Raw genomic sequence first — 23,770 nt, forward strand, 5'->3', positions numbered from 1 at the left:
ATTTGCCATGAAGATTTTTTTTTCTCCATCGGTTTAGTGTCTTCTAAAAAAGGGAATTTGGCAAATTATATATTTTTGTATTGTACTAGAAAATCTATGTAGTATTGTCCTTTGTGAATCAAGTTAGTATTAAGATTACTAACTAAACAAATTTGTGCGTAAGTCACTATGATGGAGATAAAATGTTGATCCAAAATTTTCAAAATAAATTGTATTAGTATTGAATAATAATAAAGAATAAATTTATGCATTTATTTTTATACAACATTTAGGTCTCCTGCATGTGGCGAATTCATACCTATATATTGTTTAAATGTGTCATGTCGCTTTCTCTTTTAGTATAAATGAGTTAGTGTTTTACAATACAAGAATATCAAGAAAAAGGAACTATGTTCGTAGAATGTCAAACAAACTTTCCTGAATCTCTTTAAAAATCGAACATTTTTGGACAGTCAGTAGACCTCCAGCTTGGATCCTATCTAATGAAAAAAAAAAAATGAATCTTACAATAATAAGAACTTCGATTGTCATAAGTGTTATTATCATTAGTCATGGTATTTTTCTTTTGAATCAGAATAACATTTGATCATTTTTAGAGATTGCCACCACAAAAATACAAATCAATCAATCGAAGAAAGGTATGACTGTATTTTAGGATAGGTATCACAAGAATAGGACAAAAATGTGCAGAAATCCCAGAATGGTATAATAGATGGGACATGTTAGTCATTATATGCTGACCCAATAACAATTCATATCAATGCTTAAAAAGAAGAATAGAATATTAATTCAAAACTCAACCATTGGGAGTTGCGAATAGTGACAAACAAAGGCTAGGTTGTGATGATGAATGTATTCCTTTGCATCTTTGGGTGTTTTTTTTTTTTTTTGTTTTTTTTTTTTTTTTGTTTTTTTTTTTTTTGCTTTAAAGCATACTTATTTTGGAAATTATTTCATTTTTTAGATTTTTTTCCTTTTTATCATATTTTTCTTTAAATTTTGAAAGCTGTTTTACATTTTAAAAGAATTCGTTAGTGAATTAAGATTTTTAATTGTAAATTAGTCAAACGAGTGTATCCTCAAACTTTCAATAATATGTGTTAATGTTGAACAGAATTTTTCAAGATATACGAATTGCTTTAGGACAATTTCAATTTTAAGAATATTAAAAAATAGATATAAAATTTGGTAATAAAATGTAATTCTAATGTTCGTGGAAATTATAATTAAAAATTTATTAATTCTTATTTATCCTTATTGGATATTTATTAGTTTATTTAATTTAATTATTACCACATTTTTTATTAAATTTATAAGAGCAAATTTCGATTTAAATTATTTTTTTTAAAAGAAAACTAATATAAAACACGTTTCATAAAATTTTAAAGTATTTGTTTTAGCAACAGTTTTTGCTTTATTTAAGGGCATTTTAAGATCATCATTGTCTTATCCCTGGTGATGAGTTATAGTTCCGACTCATTATTGGAACAGAAGAACCCGAAAAGATTTAATTTATGTATTCCGTTCGCTTCTATAAAAATTAATTGTACGTAAGCATTTAATTGTGTATATTGCAAATTTATAAGAACAAGTTTCCATTTACAATTTTTTTCTTTAAAAAAGCTAATATAAAACATGTTCTATTAAATTTTAAAGGACATTTCTTTAATTTTTAAGTCTTTTTTTATGGATTTTATTTCTTTCTTGCGTCCGATACAATACTCTTAGAAGCCCATCTCATGTTGATATAAAATGGATTACTTATTGAAGCAATCAAAACATGCCAGGTAGTGGTCTTTAGTGAATGGTTGTGTCTCTCTATCTTAGAAGGCGATATCCTATCTATATATTTGATATCCAATCTATTTTTCTAACAAATCTATCCCCATTGAACTATTAATATTTAACTTTTTTAAAATTTCCTTTGTGTTTATATTGTTATTTTTTAAAGAATATTCAAGCATTTAAATCAATGCAAATAAAGATTTAAGTACGTTATAGCTATTTACCTGCCAATGCTTCAATAATAGAGCATTGACTTTGAGTTTCAATTAAATGAGAAAACAAAGTTCAAATTAATATTTTCTTTTACATAGATTTAAAATTTACATGATGAACTATATTGTACTTTTAGTGAGATTCTACATCAGTATTTATTATAATTTTTTTATGGATTTTAAAACTGTGATATAATTTGTTACTTTTTCTCCTGTTTGTAATAAAATTAAATTTTATTAATTTAACCAAAAATTAAATTTTCATAAGACATGGGCTTTTAAAATGATAATACAGCAGACAGTTCGGCATGAAGTTCAAAATTTTATCCTGAAATGTTAAAGTTAAAATATGACTAGTTGAAAACCAACTTGCATTTCATAAGTTTTTAGATTTTATGTGAGTCACACAGTTATGTTGTGTGCAGTTCATTTAATTCTGTTTTAAAATGATAATACAGCAGATAGTTCGGCATGAAGTTCAAAATTTTATCCTGAAATGTTAAAGTTAAAAATATGACAAGTTGAAAACCAACTTGCATTTTATGAGTTTTTAGATTTTATGTGAGTCACACAGTTATGTTGTGCGCAGTTCATTCAATTGGTATTATGACACTTGTTCAAGAATAACAAAGAAGTTGAAATCGGAAAAGGGGGATGACTACATCTAAATTCAAATTCTTTTTAATTTGCAGGTGGCAAATAATAGACAGTAGTGGGAGAGGTTATTGCAATTCTTAGAAAGTAATGTAAGGTGTGTATTCATTCATAATCAATATTTTTCTCTTTTGTTGAAACTCTAACGAGAGAAAAGTAATTTCTTTCTGATAAGGTAATGACTTACAGGGAGTGTTTTTTTTTTCTATTGTTATTTGACAATGCTGGAGTTGAAATGTATAGTGCAGCTTTGAGGAGAATTCCTCGAGACTGAAAGTCTGAGATTGTCTGCTGCTATGGTAACAAGCGAGAGCACATTTTTAATGGGGGTGAAATGGAAGAATGAATGAGACGATTGGTTTACTCACTTCGACCTACGCTAAGATTAAGATAAAACTATTCACCCCACACCCCTGTTCGAAATGACCTTTCCTCGTAACCCTAGTACCCGTCACGATGGTAGACTGGTATCTGGAGGAGTTCTTCTGAAAGTCGCACTATAAAGGGTTTTTCAATTTGTTTCTAACAATATGGTATTGAATAGATTCTTGCTATTGATGATTTTTTCTTTCTGATTCTTATAGCTTACAATATTTCTCAGATACATTTGTTGCTATTGAATGAGTTAAGAAATAATCTAAACTTTTTTTATTTGTTTTGTTTACAAATTTTGCTTGCACTTAGCACAACCAGTATTTGTATATGAGACGAAGCTGTTTCTGATTCAGATTTATAAGATATTTTTTAGTCAGAGCTTGATGAAGTAAGAGATTTAAATGATTAGACAGGGACGTCTTAATTACATGCAGGGCTCTTCGGTACACAAATGTTATAACATGTCATACTGTTTAAAATCGAATTATAAAATTACATGTACATGAAATAAAGCTTTCTTATTATATGCAATAATTTTAACAAATTTCAACATATTTTGATTACCCCCAAAATTTAATGTATATAAAATAAAGCATTTTTAAACTATGCATAATTTTAAAAAAAATTGAGATGGCAGCCAGTTAAAATCGTCGAAGAATGAAATAACTTTGAAAACTATGGAAGCTAATTAAAATAATTAAATTTAAAAAAACGCATAAAGGTAAAACAAATGGAAGAAAAAGCCCAAGAGTGTGAATTATTTCGTCAAATTTAGCAGTTATTATAACATCTTACAATGCACATCAGACGCAACCCGTTTAAAAGTTGTTGTCCCCTAGTACTGTGTAATTCTAAACTCTTTCGATTATTACTTTATTTAACTAATTTTAAATACTAAACAGAGTTGGTGGTGATCATTATGACTTAACACAAAACCTGCTCACATTAATTTATTTTCATCGATATTTTTTCGTGAACACAATGATGTTTATTTATTTATGTGCTGTAATGTTAATTTTAGCTCCTAGTAGGGGTGCACAACCTTTTTCAGTGGATGTTTATTCATATCCCTAACTTATGCTAGTTAACAGGCAAGTTGAAGTATTTGTTTGAGTTAATCTCCGTTAATCAACTAGAATATAAGTTTTAATTAAAATGAAATAATATGACATTTGAAATATTACTTATTATACAAAACTAGTTTAAAAAAATATAGAAATAAATATTATAACTTATTTGAATTGATAAAAACAAAAGATTTCGACTTCTTTTTAATGATTTTAAAAATCGTTTGCAGAAAAAAATACTTAGTATACTAGTGGATGAAATTCATTAATTTTAAAACATATCTTTGGTTCTGGTAGTTTTCAAAAAGTATTTTGCTGTTTGTCTTTTAGGTAAGCTTTTCAATAAAAATTTTTAAATTGAATTACAAAAAGTCATTTATGTTTATTAATATATCTCGAATATTTAACTTAATATAATAAGATTGTTAGCTTTATGAAATTTTAGTGTAAAAAAGAAATCATGTTCGAATTACATGTTACGAAAAGCATAACTTGTAGAGAATCGTTATCGTCTTCACTTTTTCAAATAATTTCTATAATTTTTTCGATCGATTTGCCTTCAAGTCATAAAAGAAAATCTCCTTCCAATACTGATTTAATTTCATGATTAACGAATGAAAGTAGAATATACTTTAAAGTATTAACTATTTGTATTAGTTTTCTTCTTGTGATATTTTAACATAAAATTTCAAAGGAAAAAAAACTTAAAAAGTAAATTCTAAAAAATGAAATTTTTGCAATAACTCAGTAATAAATGAAGACTTTAGTGGAAGAACCGGCTAAGTGCCATTTCTAAAAGAAATTGAGATTTCTTGGAAGACTTTCTAATTTTAGTCTTATTTAAATGTGAAACATTCATATTTTGCTTAATCTATAAATTCCGAAGATACTCAATGAAAGAACCAGAAAAGTGACATTATTTAGGTATTTTTTGGATGGAAGAATAGTTAAGTGACTTAGCGACAAGTAGTCAATAACCTAAACAAAATCACTTGCTTTGCATCAAACGCAACTTCGCGGGGAGAAAATGAAAAATCTGAAACAGAACCTTCCATACATTAAAGGAAATTTATTTTTTACAAATCAATAATTTAAAACGAAAAAAAACTCTTAAATAGCTTCAGAATATAATTTTTGTTTCTGGTTTGAATTAGTTGACAGAATTAGAGACCTTGGTAATGAATTTCAGCTAAATTGCATTGAAACTAAATATCATTTTGTGTTTATGCAACTTTTTCAGTTTCTTATTATTATTACGAGCTGAATGTTCGTTCTTCGTATGGAATGAAATAGAAATAAAATTTCAATAAATCGGTAATGATCAATATTTCGCAATCATGCCTAAAATTAAAAGAAATATGAGGATACAATTAATTAACTTTAAAAAAAAATTTTTATTGTTATTTCTCGCTCATTTTCATGCCTTTAAGTTATTAGATTAAGCAAAGCATGTTTTTAGAAGTTCGTCCTCTCAAAAATGAAGATTAACAATGTTCAGTACTCTTTGGATTAATTCTATTGCTCCGGACCAATTCCTGATAGTCAAAAATTAACAATGTTCAGTATTCTTTGGCTTAATTCTATTGCTCGAGACCAATTCCTGATAGTCAAAAATTAACAATATTCCGTATTCTTTGGCTTAATTCTATTGCGCGAGATCAATTCCTGATAGTTAAAAATTAAAAATATTCCGTATTCTTTGGCTTAATTCTATTGCTCGAGACCAATTCCTGATAGTCAAAAATTAACAATATTCCGTATTCTTTGGCTTAATTCTATTGCGCGAGATCAATTCCTGATAGTCAAAAATTAACAATGTTCAGCATTCCTTAGCTTAATTCTATTGCTCGAGACCAATTCCTGATAGTCAAAATTTACTATAATCAACAATTTTCTCCGGTATTTATCCCATTTAGTAAGCTGTAAAAAAACCTATTTTTCCAGTACTTATAGTAGGTATCATGATCCGTATATATAGTACATATTAGAATAACGCCGAGTAACATATATATATAGTTTATCAAGAATCTTTAAAATGTTTGCGCACACATATGTAAATAAAGCATTAAAAAAATTATATCATTTCGAATTTAAAGTAATAAATTCGAAATGATAAAGACACTTAGATATTTTACAACTTCTTTTATGAGACCCTTGTCGATCGTTTTTTTAATTTTTTTTAAACCTATTAGGTGCATTTTCAAAATTATTACTACGAAACATTTTTAAATTTCTAAAACACTGTCCGATACGAATTAAAGTAATAAATGTAAATTGCTGCAAACTTATAAGTATTTAAAATTTAATTTTATATCCGGCGTTGGACTCTGAGTTTACAACTACCAATGTTCAATTCCGTAACCTCGTAATTTTGAACCCAATTCAGAAAACAAGCATCAAGAAGAAGGACTTTCTGATGGAGCTAACCCGCATTGGCGTTACATGTAGTATTAAACCACGAAATCCTCCCAAGGTTAGCCCAACGGCAAGAGGATTCCCACCCTTTATCACCGAGGATATTTTGTCACCATTGGAGTCGGTGCTAGACGGGAGCAAAAAACGTATCAACCAGCCACCGCTGGGATTTAAACTTGGGTCTCTCATTGGGAAGTGAACGTTCTATCCCCTGAGCAACCCACCGCTGTTTAGACTTATAGGTATGTAACATTGAAGAATATTGAGACAACTATGAATAATATACAAATAAAATTGTAATAATAAGAAAAATTAAAATATCGCAAGTTGTTCCAATTTTAAAATTTAATCACCTTGAATGAACTTATGAAAACAATTATTTTTGGTGGCCATTTTTTATCAGCCAGTTCATCACACCCTGTCTACCATTAATCTCTTCAAAAGTTAAAATGATAATCAAGATAAAAAATTTGCAAGTGAGATTGAGATTTTCATTAAAATTTTCTCTTCTGTACAAGAAAAAAGTTATTCTGTTTAGTTCAACACCTTGACTCGTACGCTAACCTCAATTAAATGAAGAAACAAATGGGAGAAACTAGTCTCAATCCTGCAGGATGATGACAGATAACCTTCGAAAGATATATTGTTCCTTCTATCACAAAGATTTATTTATAGTTAATAATAATTTAATTATTATTAACAGAAGAATAAAAACATATGATTTCTAGAAAATCATATGTTTCGAATCCTAATATTTTAACTAACAAGGGAAACTAGGGAAGTGTGACTCGTCAATTTTGAAATAAACTAGTAGGATGTATGCCTTATGAAGAATAATTTTAGGGGGCAACATTCGTTTTGGCCCATAGAGGGTCCTATGAGAGATAAAAAATAATTTAGTATGTAGAAAAATCGGTATTTCATTACTTCAATGCAGACTATTAGTTATTGTAATTATCTCATACTCCAATTAATTTTGTTCTACTTTCACGTACTATATAATGCATATTTATTGTCAAAATTGATTTCGAAAATTTTATATATCTGTAGTTTTTCAGAAAAAAAAGAAAAAAAATTGGAATTTTTAAAAAAAAAAAATTTGGCATCAAATTTTTTAAATTTTCTTTTTTTCAAAAAATTTTCCAATATTAAAACTAGTAAACAGTAATAAATTTCATTTATATGAGAGTCGAAATATAATATGCATTTTCCCAATTTAATGTGTATTTAATTTATTTCATATTTAATGTGTATCCAAAAATGTGATTTATTAAAAAAAAAAATTTTTTTTTCATATTGTTAGATCTTGCAAAAAAATCTGAAATAATTTATGTGATTGCATAAAATTAAATTGCATTTATAAAAATGTTTTCAAATTTGTTTGGCGGGAAATTTGAACTAAAAAATATTTCAGTTTTCAATGATTTTTTTTTTCTTGAAAGGTATACCGTACTATATAAACAAAATTTGTAAGTATTTGTCGCTTTAATAGACACATTTTTTTTCTTAATTTTTTTTATTGCACAACTGGTAAAAAAATGAAAAAAAAAATACGTTTCAAAAAAATTTAAATTTTTTGCCAAGAAATTAAAATATTATTAAAAAAAATTGTCCTGTGAATTGTTCAATATTTTGTCAAAACATTGCTATTTTTGAAATATTATTCATACAATTATCTTTATACCTGATATCCTAGCTAATGCCAACTTTTAAAGTTAAATATTTCAAAAATTAGCTAGGATATCAGATATAAAAATAATATTATAAAGATAGCAATGTTTTGGCAAAATATTGAACAATTCACAGGATATAGATATCAACGGATTTTCCACTTAAAGTGACATATCACTTCAAATTTTGTGTATACAGTACAGTTGATCTTTTATGAAAAAAATCGAATTGAAATATTAAACATTTTTTAAGTTCAAATTTCCCGCCAAACAAATTTGAAAGCATTTTTATAAATGCAATTTAATTTTATGCAATCATATAAATTATTTCAAATTTTTTTGCAAGATCTAACAATATGAAAAAAAAAATTTTTTTTTTTAATAAATCATATTTTTGGATACACATTAAATATGAAAAAATTCCATCAATTTGGGAAAATGCGTATTATATTTCGACTGTCATATAAATGAAATTTATTACTGTTTACTAGTTTTAATATTGGAAAATTTTTTGAAAAAAAAAAAAAAATTTAAAAATTTGATGCCAAATTTTTTTTTTTAAAAATTCCAATTTTTTTTATTTTTTTTCTGAAAAACTACAGATATATAAAGTTTTCGAAATCAATTTTGGCAATAAATATGCATTATATAGTACGTGAAAGTAGCACAAAATTAATTGGAGTATGAGATAATTACAATAACTAATAGTCTGCATTGGAGTAATGAAATACCGATTTTTCTACATACTTAATTATTTTTTATCTCTCATAGGACCCTCTATGGGCCGAAACGAATGTTGCCCCCTAAAATTATTCTTCATAAGGCATACATCCTACTAGTTTATTTCAAAATTGACGAGTCACACTTCCCTAGTTTCCCTTGTAAGTCACTGCAAACGATTAAATGATATTATTACCAAATCAATTCTGGAACAAAAACTCCGCGAAATTAAATTGTAAATTTAAAATTACCCATTAATATGGATAAGTGGTTAGCGTTGGTGAGAGCTGTTATTTTTAGAACTGTTTCGAATCCTTTGTAAAAGACTTTAAAAAAATTAAAAATGACTAATTTTGCTTAAAAGCTCAGTTCTTTTTAAAAGTTTAAAATTACGTAGCTAATTATGATGTAATATTTTTTAGTTTTATAATTAATTTCTATAAATATCATTGTAAGGAATTTAGTAATGAAAAAAATAATCAAATAAACGTTATGTTATATTTTCATGGAATTTTTTGTGAGTAACACAGATTCTGTATTTGTGAGCAAAGAAAGGTTGAAAGTTGATAATAATATATTTATTCGGTAAAACTGCTAACTGCTTTATAACTGATATCGTAATTTAATTAATAATAATAATAATAATAATAATATATATATATATATATATATATATATATATATATATATATATATATATATCATTAATTAAATTAAATAATTGTGTTAATAGTTCTCGCTGAACTGAATAATGCGTAACATTCTATTCTTCAACATCAAGGAACTCAAGAATTAATGACTTCATCAATAACATTTTGTTATCAGAATTTTCTTTAAACATTTATCTAGAAAGTGCACAATTCCATTATCGTTTCACGCAATAGTTTTTGAGTTATAGGACATTAAAAAGAACGCTCTGTTTAAATTTTCTGACACAGCAGAGATGGCTGCATTAACTTTCTTTTAACACAAAGAGGAAGCTTCGATTCTTTTGAAAATATTTTGATTAAGAATTACTCAATACCATACTTTGAAATTAATATCATTGATCAGTTAATTATAATCAAATACTGATCAGTCTTACTTTGAATTAAATTAATTATACCTGAAAGATTTTTGTGAACATTTTTTATCCCTTTAAAAATATCTTACTTTTTACTCCATAACTTAAACTAAAATCATTTGGATGTGCATTCGAGTTGCAAGTCAACCTGTTGTTTTCGTTTAAAAAGAAAAAATGTTTCTTTAAAAAAAATTGTAACTGTCGTGAACTTTTAAAATTTTGTCAGATTTTTAAAATTTTTAGCACCTTGTCATGTTTCTAAACCAAATAGAAGACATGAAACATGTTCAATTCACGGTTTCGTTCTGGAACTTGTCATAGTGTCAAAAAAGTTCCTGCTCACAGTGTACACTACAGTTACAACAAAAGATTAAAAAAAGGACATTTTTGAATAAAAAATCATACAAAAAAGTAAAGATATCGCAGTTCATAGTAATAATGACAAAATATAAAAAATTAAAAAGTGTTTTTAATATGGATATATTTACAAATGATGTCACTAGAAAAAATACAGCAGTTTGCTTAAAACAGAATAATTGAACCAAAAAGTTAAAAGTTTGCAGTTTACAGTTATCAATCACAGTTACAGTTAGTATCACAAAATATTTTTGAAAAAATGTATTTTATATACAAATATTTACAAATGATATTAATAGAAAAAATACAGCAATTTACTTAAAATAGAAAAAATTATACCAAAAAGGAAAGATTTTTCAGGTCACAGTAGCAATCACAAAACATTAAAAATTAAAAATACAGCAATATGCAAATATTTACAAATGATATCAATAGAAGAAAATACAGCAATTCACTTAAAACAGCATATAACTTCAGAACATTACAATTACAATTCTCTTTCATAACTCAAGAAATCATTCAAAATATACAGATAAAAAACTGAATCACTTTCCTAAATTTTTAATAACTAATTTAAATGAATTTTAATAACTAATTTAATGAACTAAATTTTAAAACAAAAAATTAATATTAGTGATCCATTCATTCAAATCTACTTACAGTGAATTAATAAGCCAACATGTAACAGTCAAGTCTTAATTATCCTTATTTCGACTCACACGAACATGACTGTATACCGTTCGTAATTAAAAACTAAAAATTTAAGCGTAGCAGTAAGACTCATGTCCAAATTGTAGATTTGTGCAAATATAACACACCTTTTTAAAACTACCTTTCTGTTCAACTATGTGATATTCAGGCTGATGTGATGTTTCAAAAAAAGGCCATTTTCTGGTGTGTAACTCTTCCTGGCTAATGCCCTGGGCTGATAGAAATGCCATATCTATACCTTGAGTCGGGATATTGAACTTTCGACATTCATTAGTTGCAGTATTTTTTTGTGATACAGCTTCTGCAGCTTTATCTTCCTTAATTTTATTCAACATCAAAGCCATGCAAGCTCTTGCATCTTCGATGCAATCATGCCCACCAATATCATTTTGCACCACAAGCTTTAGTTTTTCGTAAGCTAGATCTCTAAGCTTTGGCTTAGAGCCATCACTCCTTGCAAAAACAACAGACGTATCCACAATTTTTGTGTGAGTCAGTCTTAGACATCGGAGGTCTCCTTCAAGTCCATGTCCGATTAATATGCATTCGCTGTGAAGCAGATTACCTAGGACACTTTGCACATCACGAAGAGTTGTTGTTACTCCAAGTAAATCTTCGGCCTTTATGCCACTAAATTTGGTGCAATAATCAAGGATTTCATTTTCAGGTTGTACGAAGGACTCGTGAATTGTGAAGCCTTCTTCATTAACTAAACCGACTTTTGCAACTTCCAATCCTTTTATAGTGTAAACCATCTCGCAATCTAATCCGTAGACTCCACGAAGCTGGTGTGCAAGGCGCTTTTCACCAGTTCTTTTGATCTCCGGTTTGAGCAGTGGATCTCCACAAATGTGTAACGGATACACTTTGCATCCAATAAGAGAAGCGTGTCTTTTACAGCACTTGAAGATAGATGGATGGCCAGAAAATTTAATTACTTTATCTGGATGGTAGTAACATTTTTCGTTCACCGTGTATTTTCCCTCTGGTGTGACCTCAAATCTTTTTCGGCACCTGTAGCATTTCCTAACAACTGTTCCATGTTCGGAAATCGTGGCTCCCTTAGTCAGCTCGTGGGTGAGTTTGTTGAAATACTTCGAGTCCATTAGATATTTACCGAGATAGGTATATACCTTCCCCTTCGGCAGATTCAAGTCTCGAAACTCCTTGAGAGTTGATGTTGGTACGCTTCGACCTAAAAGATTCAAAAATGAAAATTTCATTAATAAATCATGGCTATTCAGAACAACAGAATAATTCGGTACAATAGAAAAAAAAATCTAACAAATAGAAGTACTTTGTAGGTAAGGAAATTAAATTATGTTTAAAAGAAAAATTGAAAACTATGTTAGTAGCGTTGACACCAGTACAATATGTGCCACTTAAATAAAGCCAGATTATTCTCGTGCTATAGTTTAACGTAAAGGAAACCAACGTGAAACCAATATGTTTACTAAGAAAGTGGATATTCTTTTACATATATACAAGGAGCATTCAGTCCTTACTCTACCTGGATAGGAAACAAAGATATAAAAAAAATTCTGCCATCAGGGTCTGGATATTGAGCAATACCCGTGGATACAATGCATCAATATTATGCCGAGTTCGATGATGGTAGCCCTCAATTCTGTCCCAGACTGAAACTACCTTTTTTGGTATACAACACCCTACTGAGGATAGCCCCCACCCCAAAGTTTTCTTGTGGATTGCACTTAAGTAAAAGAATAAATATGTCATTGATCACAAGCAACCTGTTGTACAATACCCACCACTCAGAAAATTTTACGCCATAAATTAAAAAAATTTTTTTGCTGGAAAATTTCGGCTAAAAACATCAATTCTCTAACAAATGGCAGTGACAGGGTTTTTAGCATTTTTTTGATAATTAATAGCCTCTAGACAGTATGAGGGAGAGTCCATCTTTCTGTATAATGGAGAAGAATGAATGAAGTCGAACCTGAGAAATCGAATTTTTCACATTTAAAATTCAATTTATCAAGAATTATTTGACCAATTTTGTACAAATTTTGTTTTATAATATATTAAATAACTTTCTTTAAAGCGGTGTAAGAATTTTTAAGTCCTTAAAATTCAAATTTATAAATAATTAATAAAAATTATTTTTTACATGGAATTATCTTTGTATAAACGAATTTTATATTTGCTTGCAAAAGATTACAATTCGCTTTAAAAGGACTCTATGGTGAAAAACGCAAAAAATAAAATCCAAATCCGCCGAAGGAAAGGTATGTTCATTCAAGGAAAGTGTACGATTTTGTACCTGCCGTTTTCGTAACTTAATTGCTGATTTCGTAGCTTATAATATTGTTTGCATAAATAATTTAACATTTTTAAATTACCCAACTAAACCATTAAGTTTGAATCCCAGTACATGAAAATTTGATCATTAAATCAAAAGTTATTACGATTGAGTTTTCTGCGTATTGTTTTTATAGGTATATACTAAAAGAATTCTACCTTTTTGCTCTTCTGACATTGCTATCTAGAAAATAATGTATTGCATCTTTTGCACTTCTTACTCTGTTTTGTCTGAGACCAAGCACGGTTTTATAGGAAATTGCTAGGGATTGCTGTTTAAATTTTATTGTAAGAAGTCATTATTATTAAAAGAAGTTACTATTAATATCATGAAAATTATAATAATAGGAAAAATCTTTTCAGTAAACGCCATTATATAAACCGAGGAAATCGCATTCCATCCCATTAGTTTATCAATTTAAAAATTCTACATAAAGGGCACAAAATTAATCAATAAATAAAAATAAAAACCGGAAAACGTTGAATACCTGTGATTTCACATCGGAGACTCAGTCTTAATGTTTTGAGAGTCTCGCTTTAAATATGTTATTTAATTAGTGTAGACGATAATTTAAATTACGCAGTCAGACGCGTTCTTTCTCTGAATAAAAATGCCTTTTTTTTTCTCTCGGCGGATTGGATTTTTGTTAACCACAATCTGGTAAATATGGTCTCAATCGCTTAGGCAGGAGAACGTTAAAAAGTTTGGCTCTTTAATATTATTTTTACAAATTTTCAGAAAAGTAGTTTATATGTAGTGCATCTTAGAAATATAGTAGCTATTACATGCATGATGGTTTTTAGAATCTCGAAAATTGTGCACCTTTTCACGTAACTTACGTTCGAAGCTTTCCTTATCAACCAAATCAGTTTCCGTCAGCATAAACAACACTGAATTTACACTGTGAAAAAAAAATTAAAGGGGGAAAAAACTTATAATGACTTTAAATCTAAAGATTGTATTTTCACGTACTAGGAATCAACTTTTGTAATTCTAGGACAAAAATGGATATTCTCTGAAAAAATATACCTTTTTTCTTAAGCGGATTTTGAATATTGACCTTCAAAATATGGAGGAAGGAAGTCATATGGAGAAAGGTCAAAATATGGAGGTTCCTCAATCTGGAAAATACGGTCCCTTTAGTTGAAGTAGTGTAGTTGAAAAGTAAGCCTCTTAATTGTACTATTTTCTTTTTGCGTAACTCAAAGAATTCAACTTTTCATTTTTCAACAACTATTTGACTGATTCCCTTCAATTTTTGGATTTACTCATTTAAAATTGCATTGAATAACTTAAATAATAAAAAATATCAAATAATTATAAAAAATAATTTTTGAGGATAATTATTTTTGAATAAAAAAAAAAGATTTATAGCTGATTGCGAAAAATGTATGATATTCTTCATTGGATACGAAAATATAGCGAAATGCGCCAACATTAAGTTCGATATCAAGGAGCCCAAACTTTTAGCCACTATTGAAACTATTTTTTCCAGATACCGGCTTCGAAAGTCAAGATTCCTAATCTGTCGGGGGGAAAATATATTCCTTAAAAAGTTCGTTATTGGGTCTAATATAAAAAAAAAACACAACTACTTCCACTTAGTAGGAATAACATTTACCATGACGCAATGCTAAATTCTATGCCACTATCCACATAAATGCCACTATCCACATAAATCAATTATTGATCAAAAATCGAATATCAATTACTTTTCTTTATAATGCAATAAAATCTGGCGAGCAGCTATTTAAACGATCAAACACTTCGTCTGTTTATTTGTGGCTTGAAGTTAGGCTCGCAGAAAATGCCGTTCATGGGTTAAATTTAGTAGGAATAACACAACCTGTGACGTAGGCTATTGTATACCCAATTGCGTCTGATGTCACAGTTTAAAATATCGTCTGCATATATTAATTAGCTTTTTGAGATGATATCCTTGAACTCTAAAGATTAAGAATTTAGTACATGAAAACTAATCATGAAATCAAAAGATGAAAGAGAAGTTAACTTTTTAGTATACTGTCAAGTTTAGAAATTCTAAAAACAAACAAGTATAAATTTTCTGTTCTTAGGAATAGCATTCTACATAATTTTATTATTATATAAAATTTTTGAGGAAAAAAAAATCGCTGAAGTTCAAACAGTTCTCAATTTTTCCCCCACCTAATCAACGAAGCCTTTATATAATTAAAGTAAAATTCCTTAATTAAACAATAAAAAGCGTCAAGATCATTATTTAAAGCCAAAAGGGCAAAGCAAAACGTAATAATTTTTAAACAAATTGAAATTTTGAGAAAAAAAAATCTCCCGCAATTTCATAAATGAAAATGGTTCATTTAGAATGTTGAATTTCAAGCACTTATGTGAGATTTAGAGTGGGGGCCCCAAGCAGTATTTTTGCGCAGCAACAGTAGGAAAATAAAAAAAAAACATTTACAGCAGCGAAATTGTAACAGCGGTGGCAGTGTCGTTCATTAACATTGTCGCTTTAACACGTTTTAACATTGTCATTTCAAACATTGAGAGAAATGAAATTTCCTAAAATAATAATAGTAAAAAAAAAAGATATTTTGAAATTTCAAATTCCTCGAATTCAACCATAAGCAAAACTATGACAATTAAATTTTATTCTTAAGTTTTATATTCATTTAACTATCGCAGTGAAAGAGAATTATAACATTTACACTTACTTTCTTTATACTCCGCCATGATTCAGCTCTAACTTCTATCAACTTTAATTTCAAGGACAGAATTTCTGCAAAAAAAAAAAAAATAAATAAATAAACACAGAATAAGATACAAAGCAAATTTTAAATATATTGCATCCATCAGTAAATAGTAAAAAATGCATCAAGAATCGGGAATTTACATGAAATTATTAATACAAGAAAAAGAAAACGAACACGAATTAACTACAAATATTAAATTATTATTACTATGCATCTATGAATTATTACTGAAATAAATCGATTACAATGCATGTAATTACTATTGCAACACACCTAGACTCAATATTGAGTCTATGTGTGCAGCTTATATTAGCCGGAGTTAAATTCAAGGAGTTGACCATATACATATATACACACACAGGGGGTAGACAAAATATCGGAAACACTTCTATATTAATAAATTTTTCAATATTCCTCAAGAACTACTTAAAAAATCTTTTTATGACCTCCAAAGTGTTTAGATTATGTAATTTCTCATACTTATCAATGAAGTTTAATGCTTTAAGAGGTTTAAGGAACCGACAATAAATTACAAAAGGAAAATAGTGTTTTTGAACACCCCATTTCAAACAAAATGTAGAAATAAATCTGTAATTTGTAGCAATTATATTGATTATTGTATGCAATAATTCCGTGAGTCTGGCTTAAATATTTATGGAGATATGAGCATAAAATAATTTTTTGTCTAACTTTTTTTGTTGGTGCTAATTATGAAAGTATTTAATAAAATTAAACAAAATTTTTAAAGCAATTTAAAATTAGTTTGAAAACCATTGCCTCAAATTAATATCTGTAAAATTTTAATAAAAATTCGTTTAAAATTGCACAAGATATGAGCAATTAAAGTAGTTCTTTAATAGTGCTGGGAAAGAAGTGAAATTTTTCCACTTAATTTTGAAGAGAATCACATCTGGCAACAAATAAAGAAATTCCGATTTGAATATCTTAAAAATTTGAAAAGTTTCAGGCAATTTTCTAAGCAGTATTAGTATTTAAAAAAAAACTCGAAGTGATGAGCAGTTTTCTACAATTCTCCAATTATTATTTTGTATCATAATAACGAGTACGATAAATAAACGATAAATAAATAACGAGTTATAATGCCCTACAATAAATGTTCATACACTGAAATATGTTTTTATAAAGAAAGAAAACAGGAGAAAGAAAATATATTTTTATGATGAGGATTTTTATCAATGCCGGTGTCAGTTTTAATAAATCTTATTTAGCATAAAATGATCCTTGTGGGAAACCCCATATCATTTTGAGCTTCTTTTAAAAAGTACAAAAATTACTTAGAAATTTTTTAATTTTCAAGATATTCATATCGGATTTTTTTATTAATTACCAAATTGTCTTCAAAATTAAGAAGAAATTTTTTTTTCCCGCTGATGCGCAATGTAAAGAAATTACTTTAATTACTCTTATCTTGTGCGATTTTGAACGACTTTTTTCTCAAATTTTAAAGCAAAAATTTCGTAATTAATTTTGAAGTTCTCTTGAAATTTTGTTTAATTTCATTGAATTTTTTTAAAACTATATAATAAATAACAAGAAAATGGATGTGAGCAAGGTAATAATATTATACTGGATCTTTTAAATAAGTTTATAATTAATAAGGTCGATATTTATTTATACAAATTTAATGATCTTTAGCAAATTAACATTTATTTAATAAAGGGAGAGAGAGAAACATGATTTTTAAACATTACTACATATTCTTATAATTCTATTCATTTGATTAAAAATGACATTTAAATAGATGGTTTTAGAATTCCGAGTAATTAGCTTATTTATATTAAAATTAAAATTATTTTTTATAACATAAATAAAAAAAGAAGATATTTTCTTCTTTTTTTAGGACCCAAATTCAAAAAAATAAAATTAATATTATCATCATGATTACGAAGCAAGATTAATTAATTCCTCGGGTAAACATTATTAAACATAATTGTGTAATCTTGAAAATTAAAGATAATTAGATCATCAAAAAATCTAAAAACAAATTTAATATTAAGAGTGTAATTTTTTTCATAATAGTGCAAAAATAAATTAGCTAACAAGGGAAACTAGGGAAGTGTGACTCGCCAATTTTGAAATAAACTAGTGGGATGTATGCCTTATGAGGAATAATTTTAGGGGTCAAGATTCGTTTCGGCCCATATAAGGTCCTGTGAGAGATAAAAAATAATTCAATATATAGAAAAATCGGTATTTTATTACTTCAATGCAGACTATTAGTTATTGTAATTGTCTCATACTCCAATTAATTTTGTGGTATTTTCACGTACTATATAATGCATATTTATTGTCAAAATTGATTTCGAAAGTTTTATATATCTGTAGTTTTTCAGAAAAATCTGCTAGGTTAATTTAAAAAAAAAAAATTTACATCAAATTTTTTTAATTTTTCTTCCAAAAAACTTTCTAAATTAATCGGAGTATGTAATTGCAAATCAATTAATTATTAATAATTAATTAGCAATTAATTAATAATTAATTAATTTTCTGATTAACTTATTATTTAGAAAATTAATTGATTATTCAATTAATTACAAATTAATTGGATTATGAGACAATTACAATAACTAATAGTCTGCATTGAAGTAATAAAATACCGATTTTTCTATATGTTGAATTATTTTTTATCTCTCACAGGACCTTCTATGGGCCGAAACGATTGTTGCCCCCTAAAATTATTCCTCATAAGGCATACATCCCACTAGTTTATTTCAAAATTCGCGTGTCACACTTCCCTAGTTTCCCTTGTAAGAGAGATGAAGAATTAGAACCTTGCGTTATTCCATCAATTTTAATAAAAATATCTTTCCCTACTGTAACATAATTCTATTGTGCATAATTATTGTTCATAATTATTCCATTGTGCAAAATTATTGTTAGCTTTGTCTATGGGGGTAATTACACATTTTTTTAAGTAGTTGCTTAATTGATTGATCAATACTAGAAAAATTTGTTGAATCGTTACTGTTAGTTAATTTTCCTTATTATTGAAAACAAAGTTTTTAAAGTAATAATAATGAGCCCATTTACATTCTGTTTACATACCTAAAGGTAAAGAGAATCTATTTTGATATCGTTAAACAAAAATTAGTGTGATCATTGAAAAAGTATTTTAGAATTTTATTAATTTATATATGGTAAATGGGTCTAAATTTTGTACCTCTTATCATTAAATCCCCAAGTTTTAAGTTTCCTATAATATTTAAATTATCAGTAATAATATGTTAATTATCAGTAATAATGCTAATTTTAATTTTTAACCTCTTATATAAAGCAAAAAAAAAATTTTTAATGACAATATTATTCTTTTAATTTATAAGCTTAAAATTTTGATTATTTTTTAACTCCTTATTTAAAAGTTCAACGTAGAATTTTTACAGAAGTTTACATAATTATTGTTATCTTTGTCTATGGGGGTAATGAAAATTTTTTTTTGCAATTACTTAATTGATCGATCAATTTTAGAAAAATTTGCTGAATTATTATTGTTAATTAAATTTTCCTTATTATTGTAAACAAAGTTTTCAAAGTAATAATAAACAGCCCATTATTCTGTTAACATAAAGGTAAAGAGAATCTATTTTGATATCTTTGAAAAAATATTGAAAAAGTATTTTAGAATTTCATTAATTTATCTATTTTAAATGGGTTTAAATTATGTGTTAATTTCCCAAGTATTAAGTTGTAATTAAATTTAGTTGTAAGTTTTCTATAATAATTAAATTACCAGTAATAATATGTTCAGAATGTTTATCAACAAGTTCAAAAAATTTTTTTCTCCTCACAGTGACAACCATAATCGGGTAGATTAATTTTCCCTAAATTTTTGCAAATATCATTATAATTAAAAATAGTTATATCAATAGATTTATTATATTTACAGCTTTTGAATTAAGTTAAAATCTTTTAATGGAAACATATCTCTTAAATTTCCAAAAATATCATGAAATTTAATCGAAAATAACGATTTGAAAGTCAATAACAAAATAAAATTTACTCATTTTAGCTTTTACAAAATTGTGACAAAAAATTTTGAAGTGTAAATCAATAAAAGAAAGGATAATAATAAGATCTTGAAGCCTATATATATCATTATTCTTAAAGGAGAAAACAAAATCTTTTATTGGTTTAATATTAGAATGTTTTTTAAAATCTTTTTCCATATTAGATTTAATTTGTCACTATTAAGAGAGTTTTTATACTTCCTGATCCCCCGTTTACCTCGATTTGTACGCTTATCTTTAGTGGGGAAAAAATGATTAAGTTGAGGAGTTATTAAAGTTAAACTGTGTATAATTAAGGGTATCATTTAGTGCATACAGCGAAATTGTTTTGTACAAAATCATGCAATAAATTTCATTTTGTAGTCTTAAATCAAAATATCTCTCTATTTCTAAAATATTAATTTTAATTCTGTTAAAATTATGTTCTCTAAAATGATTTAGTTCCAGGTTATAGATAATTTTATCACTGTTTATATCTAAACGGTGTCAATTAATTCAAATATTAAGATACTGACTGGTTTGTCCAACACATTTCATATTACAAAAACCACAGGTCAACATATAAATAACAGTTTTAATTTTACAAAGAAATCTGGAGCTACCGTTATTATGAATTATATGTTTTTTGTCAATATTAGGGTAAGTTGTACACGTACATAGAACCTATAAAATAAGTTAAAATACAAAGAAAACAAGGAAAATATTTTTTAAAGAGATAAAAAAAAATGCAGGTAAGCAAATTAAAATTTAATATAGTTATATTATCTGTATCAGCATTTTGAGACACTTGAACGCTGTGTGACGTTTTATAGACTTATGAAATTTCTGAAGAGAAAGGTTTAATTCATATGCATACCAATGATGAAATAGATTTGCTAAAAAGGCAAATAAATTCAGTTTAACGACTGTGACAGAATTTATTCTTTCAATTCACTACTCTAAGCACTAATATCAGATAATTTTTTAAACAAACTGTCGAAGCACTTAGAAAAAATAAATAAATTATAATCCTGATTACTAATGTCAAAATACATCTGAACAATTTATTCGAAATTTCATTTAAATTGTGTAAACGTAAATTTTCTTCTTTTATGCTTCTATAGAAATTATTATTAACGTGTTTATATTACACTAGGTAACTAACACATCTAAAACTAACTGGATATTAATTATTCTAATCCCCTATTTTCCTATGAGCTAATAATTTTCACAAGTTTAACGTATAAATAGTTTTATAATGAAAAGAAAATATAACCAGAAGTTCTCATGAAGTAAACATGGCTTTAGAAGAAAATAAAAAGATCACATAATAGCTATAAATAAAAAATTTAGAGAACTAGTGGTGGAGCATGTTGACCAATTAACCTAGCAGAAAAATATAATTCATAGGATAACCAGAGGTTCTCATGAAATAAACATGACTTTAAAAAAATTAATAAAAAGATCATATAATAGCTATAAATAAAAAATTTAGAGAACTAGTGGTGGAGCATGTTGACCAATTAACCTAGCAGAAAAATATAATTCATAGGATAACCAGAGGTTCTCATGAAATAAACATGACTTTAAAAAAATAAATAAAAAGATCATATAATAGCTATAAATAAAAAATTTAGAGAACTAGTGGTGGAGCATGTTGACCAATTAACCTAGCAGAAAAATATAATTCATAGGATAACCAGAGGTTCTCATGAAATAAACATGACTTTAAAAAAATAAATAAAAAGATCATATAATAGCTATAAATAAAAAATTTAGAGAACTAGTGGTGGAGCATGTTGACCAATTAACCTAGCAGAAAAATATAATTCATAGGATAACCAGAGGTTCTCATGAAATAAACATGACTTTAAAAAAATAAATAAAAAGATCATATAATAGCTATAAATAAAAAATTTAGAGAACTAGTGGTGGAGCATGTTGACCAATTAACCTAGCAGAAAAATATAATTCATAGGATAACCAGAGGTTCTCATGAAATAAACATGACTTTAAAAAAATAAATAAAAAGATCATATAATAGCTATAAATAAAAAATTTAGAGAACTAGTGGTGGAGCATGTTGACCAATTAACCTAGCAGAAAAATATAATTCATAGGATAACCAGAGGTTCTCATGAAATAAACATGACTTTAAAAAAATAAATAAAAAGATCATATAATAGCTATAAATAAAAAATTTAGAGAACTAGTGGTGGAGCATGTTGACCAATTAACCTAGCAGAAAAATATAATTCATAGGATAACCAGAGATTCCCATGAAATAAACATTGCCTTAGAAGAATATAAAAAGATCATACAATAGCTATAAATAAAAAATTAAGGGAAATAGTGGCGGAACATGGTGTCTAATTAACCTAACAGAAGAATAGAATTCATAGGTTAAAATAACTAATTTAATAAGCAAGATATATTATTTATGATTATCAAATTTATACTTTGAACGAATAAAGTATTACTTCAAAATGTAATAAGTGATTATAGAATAAATTATGGACTTTTAAAGTAGTTAGAGCGTAAATCTGTAAGACTTTCTCACCTTACATTACATAAAATTAATTGGTTTCATAAGAAGATACAAATCAACTTAGATAAAAAAAAAAAAAAAATTTAAAAAAAGAGCTCAGGGTAAAACAGGAAAACACGTGGAAAATTTAGAAGAAAAAAAACAAATAATAAAATAGTAACGCGATACACTTAATTAAATAAAATATAAATACGAACATTAGGAAAAGAAAAACTCACCCCAATCTAAAATAAAATATCTTCTTATAATGACTTCTTTAATTAAAATGTACGTAAAAACTAATCCAAATGAGGACACAACACTTAGAAAACTTCACAGTTAAATGACTGAAAGACCTAAAGAGAAGTGAATCTTTAAAAGGAACTCCAACGAATCAATTACCATTGGCTAAGAATTGACACTAGGTGGGGGGGGGGGCATAACCATTATTATTAGCTACACAATAACTTAGTCATTGGAAGCAAGTTATACTGATAAGAAGAATTTTCCAATCAAGTACATCCCCAACCCGTGTGGTCTAGAATGTTAACTTATATCCCCCCCCCCCAAAAAAAATAGCATCGTCATATCAATTTTTTATTTTAAATAAATTAAATCATCTTTTTTTATAAATAATTATGCCTAAAATTTGTCAGACATAGTAATTTGTTTTAATTTGCTAGGTGCGTGTTTAATTCAGTGTCAAAAACAGAGTGAAAAAGTTGCATTTTTAAATTGGTATCCGTTTTTTTTTTTTTTTTTTTTAAATCCTACAAATATAATTTTTAATATATTCTTACATTTCACATATTATTTTATGTACTTATTCTGGATGGTAACATTAAAATTTTCTAATCGTCAATGAATATGTTAGCATGATTAACATAGCAAGAAAGAGAGTATAAAAACGTATTGTGCATTATATGTATTAGCTATATATATTATACTACATATATTAAAAAATCTAAAAAGTTTAAAAAAATCGTGGTCTAAAACTGATTTGCCTTGTTAACAAAAGAAGTACGGAAATTTTGCATGTTATCAACATAAAATAAACATAGTAATTCCGGTATTTACCAGTAAATTATTTAACTTTTTACCTTCTATTTCGATTATAGAGATATTTAATATGCACTTGTTGAAATTATCTTCAAATAA

At 27.0% G+C, this 23,770-nt stretch overlaps 1 protein-coding gene across 1 annotated transcript; it reads right to left on the reverse strand.

Moving 5' to 3' along the window:
• Nucleotides 1-10,412: 10,412 nt before the first annotated feature.
• LOC147812033 (RNA exonuclease 1 homolog) lies at nt 10,413-22,981 on the reverse strand. The gene is made up of 3 exons (XM_087161720.1): nt 22,852-22,981; nt 16,043-16,107; nt 10,413-12,224 (listed from the first exon to the last, which is right to left on the reverse strand). Exons 2-3 carry the CDS (start codon nt 16,059-16,061, stop codon nt 11,080-11,082), a joined length of 1,164 nt encoding a protein of 387 aa, XP_087017846.1. The 5' UTR covers nt 16,062-16,107; nt 22,852-22,981; the 3' UTR covers nt 10,413-11,079.
• Between the last annotated feature and the right edge of the window lie 789 nt (nt 22,982-23,770).

Source organism: Parasteatoda tepidariorum, chromosome 4 (genome assembly GCF_982258835.1).
Source record: "Parasteatoda tepidariorum strain Cologne lab strain chromosome 4, Ptep-v5.0, whole genome shotgun sequence".
NCBI classification, from domain to species: Eukaryota; Metazoa; Arthropoda; class Arachnida; order Araneae; family Theridiidae; genus Parasteatoda; species Parasteatoda tepidariorum.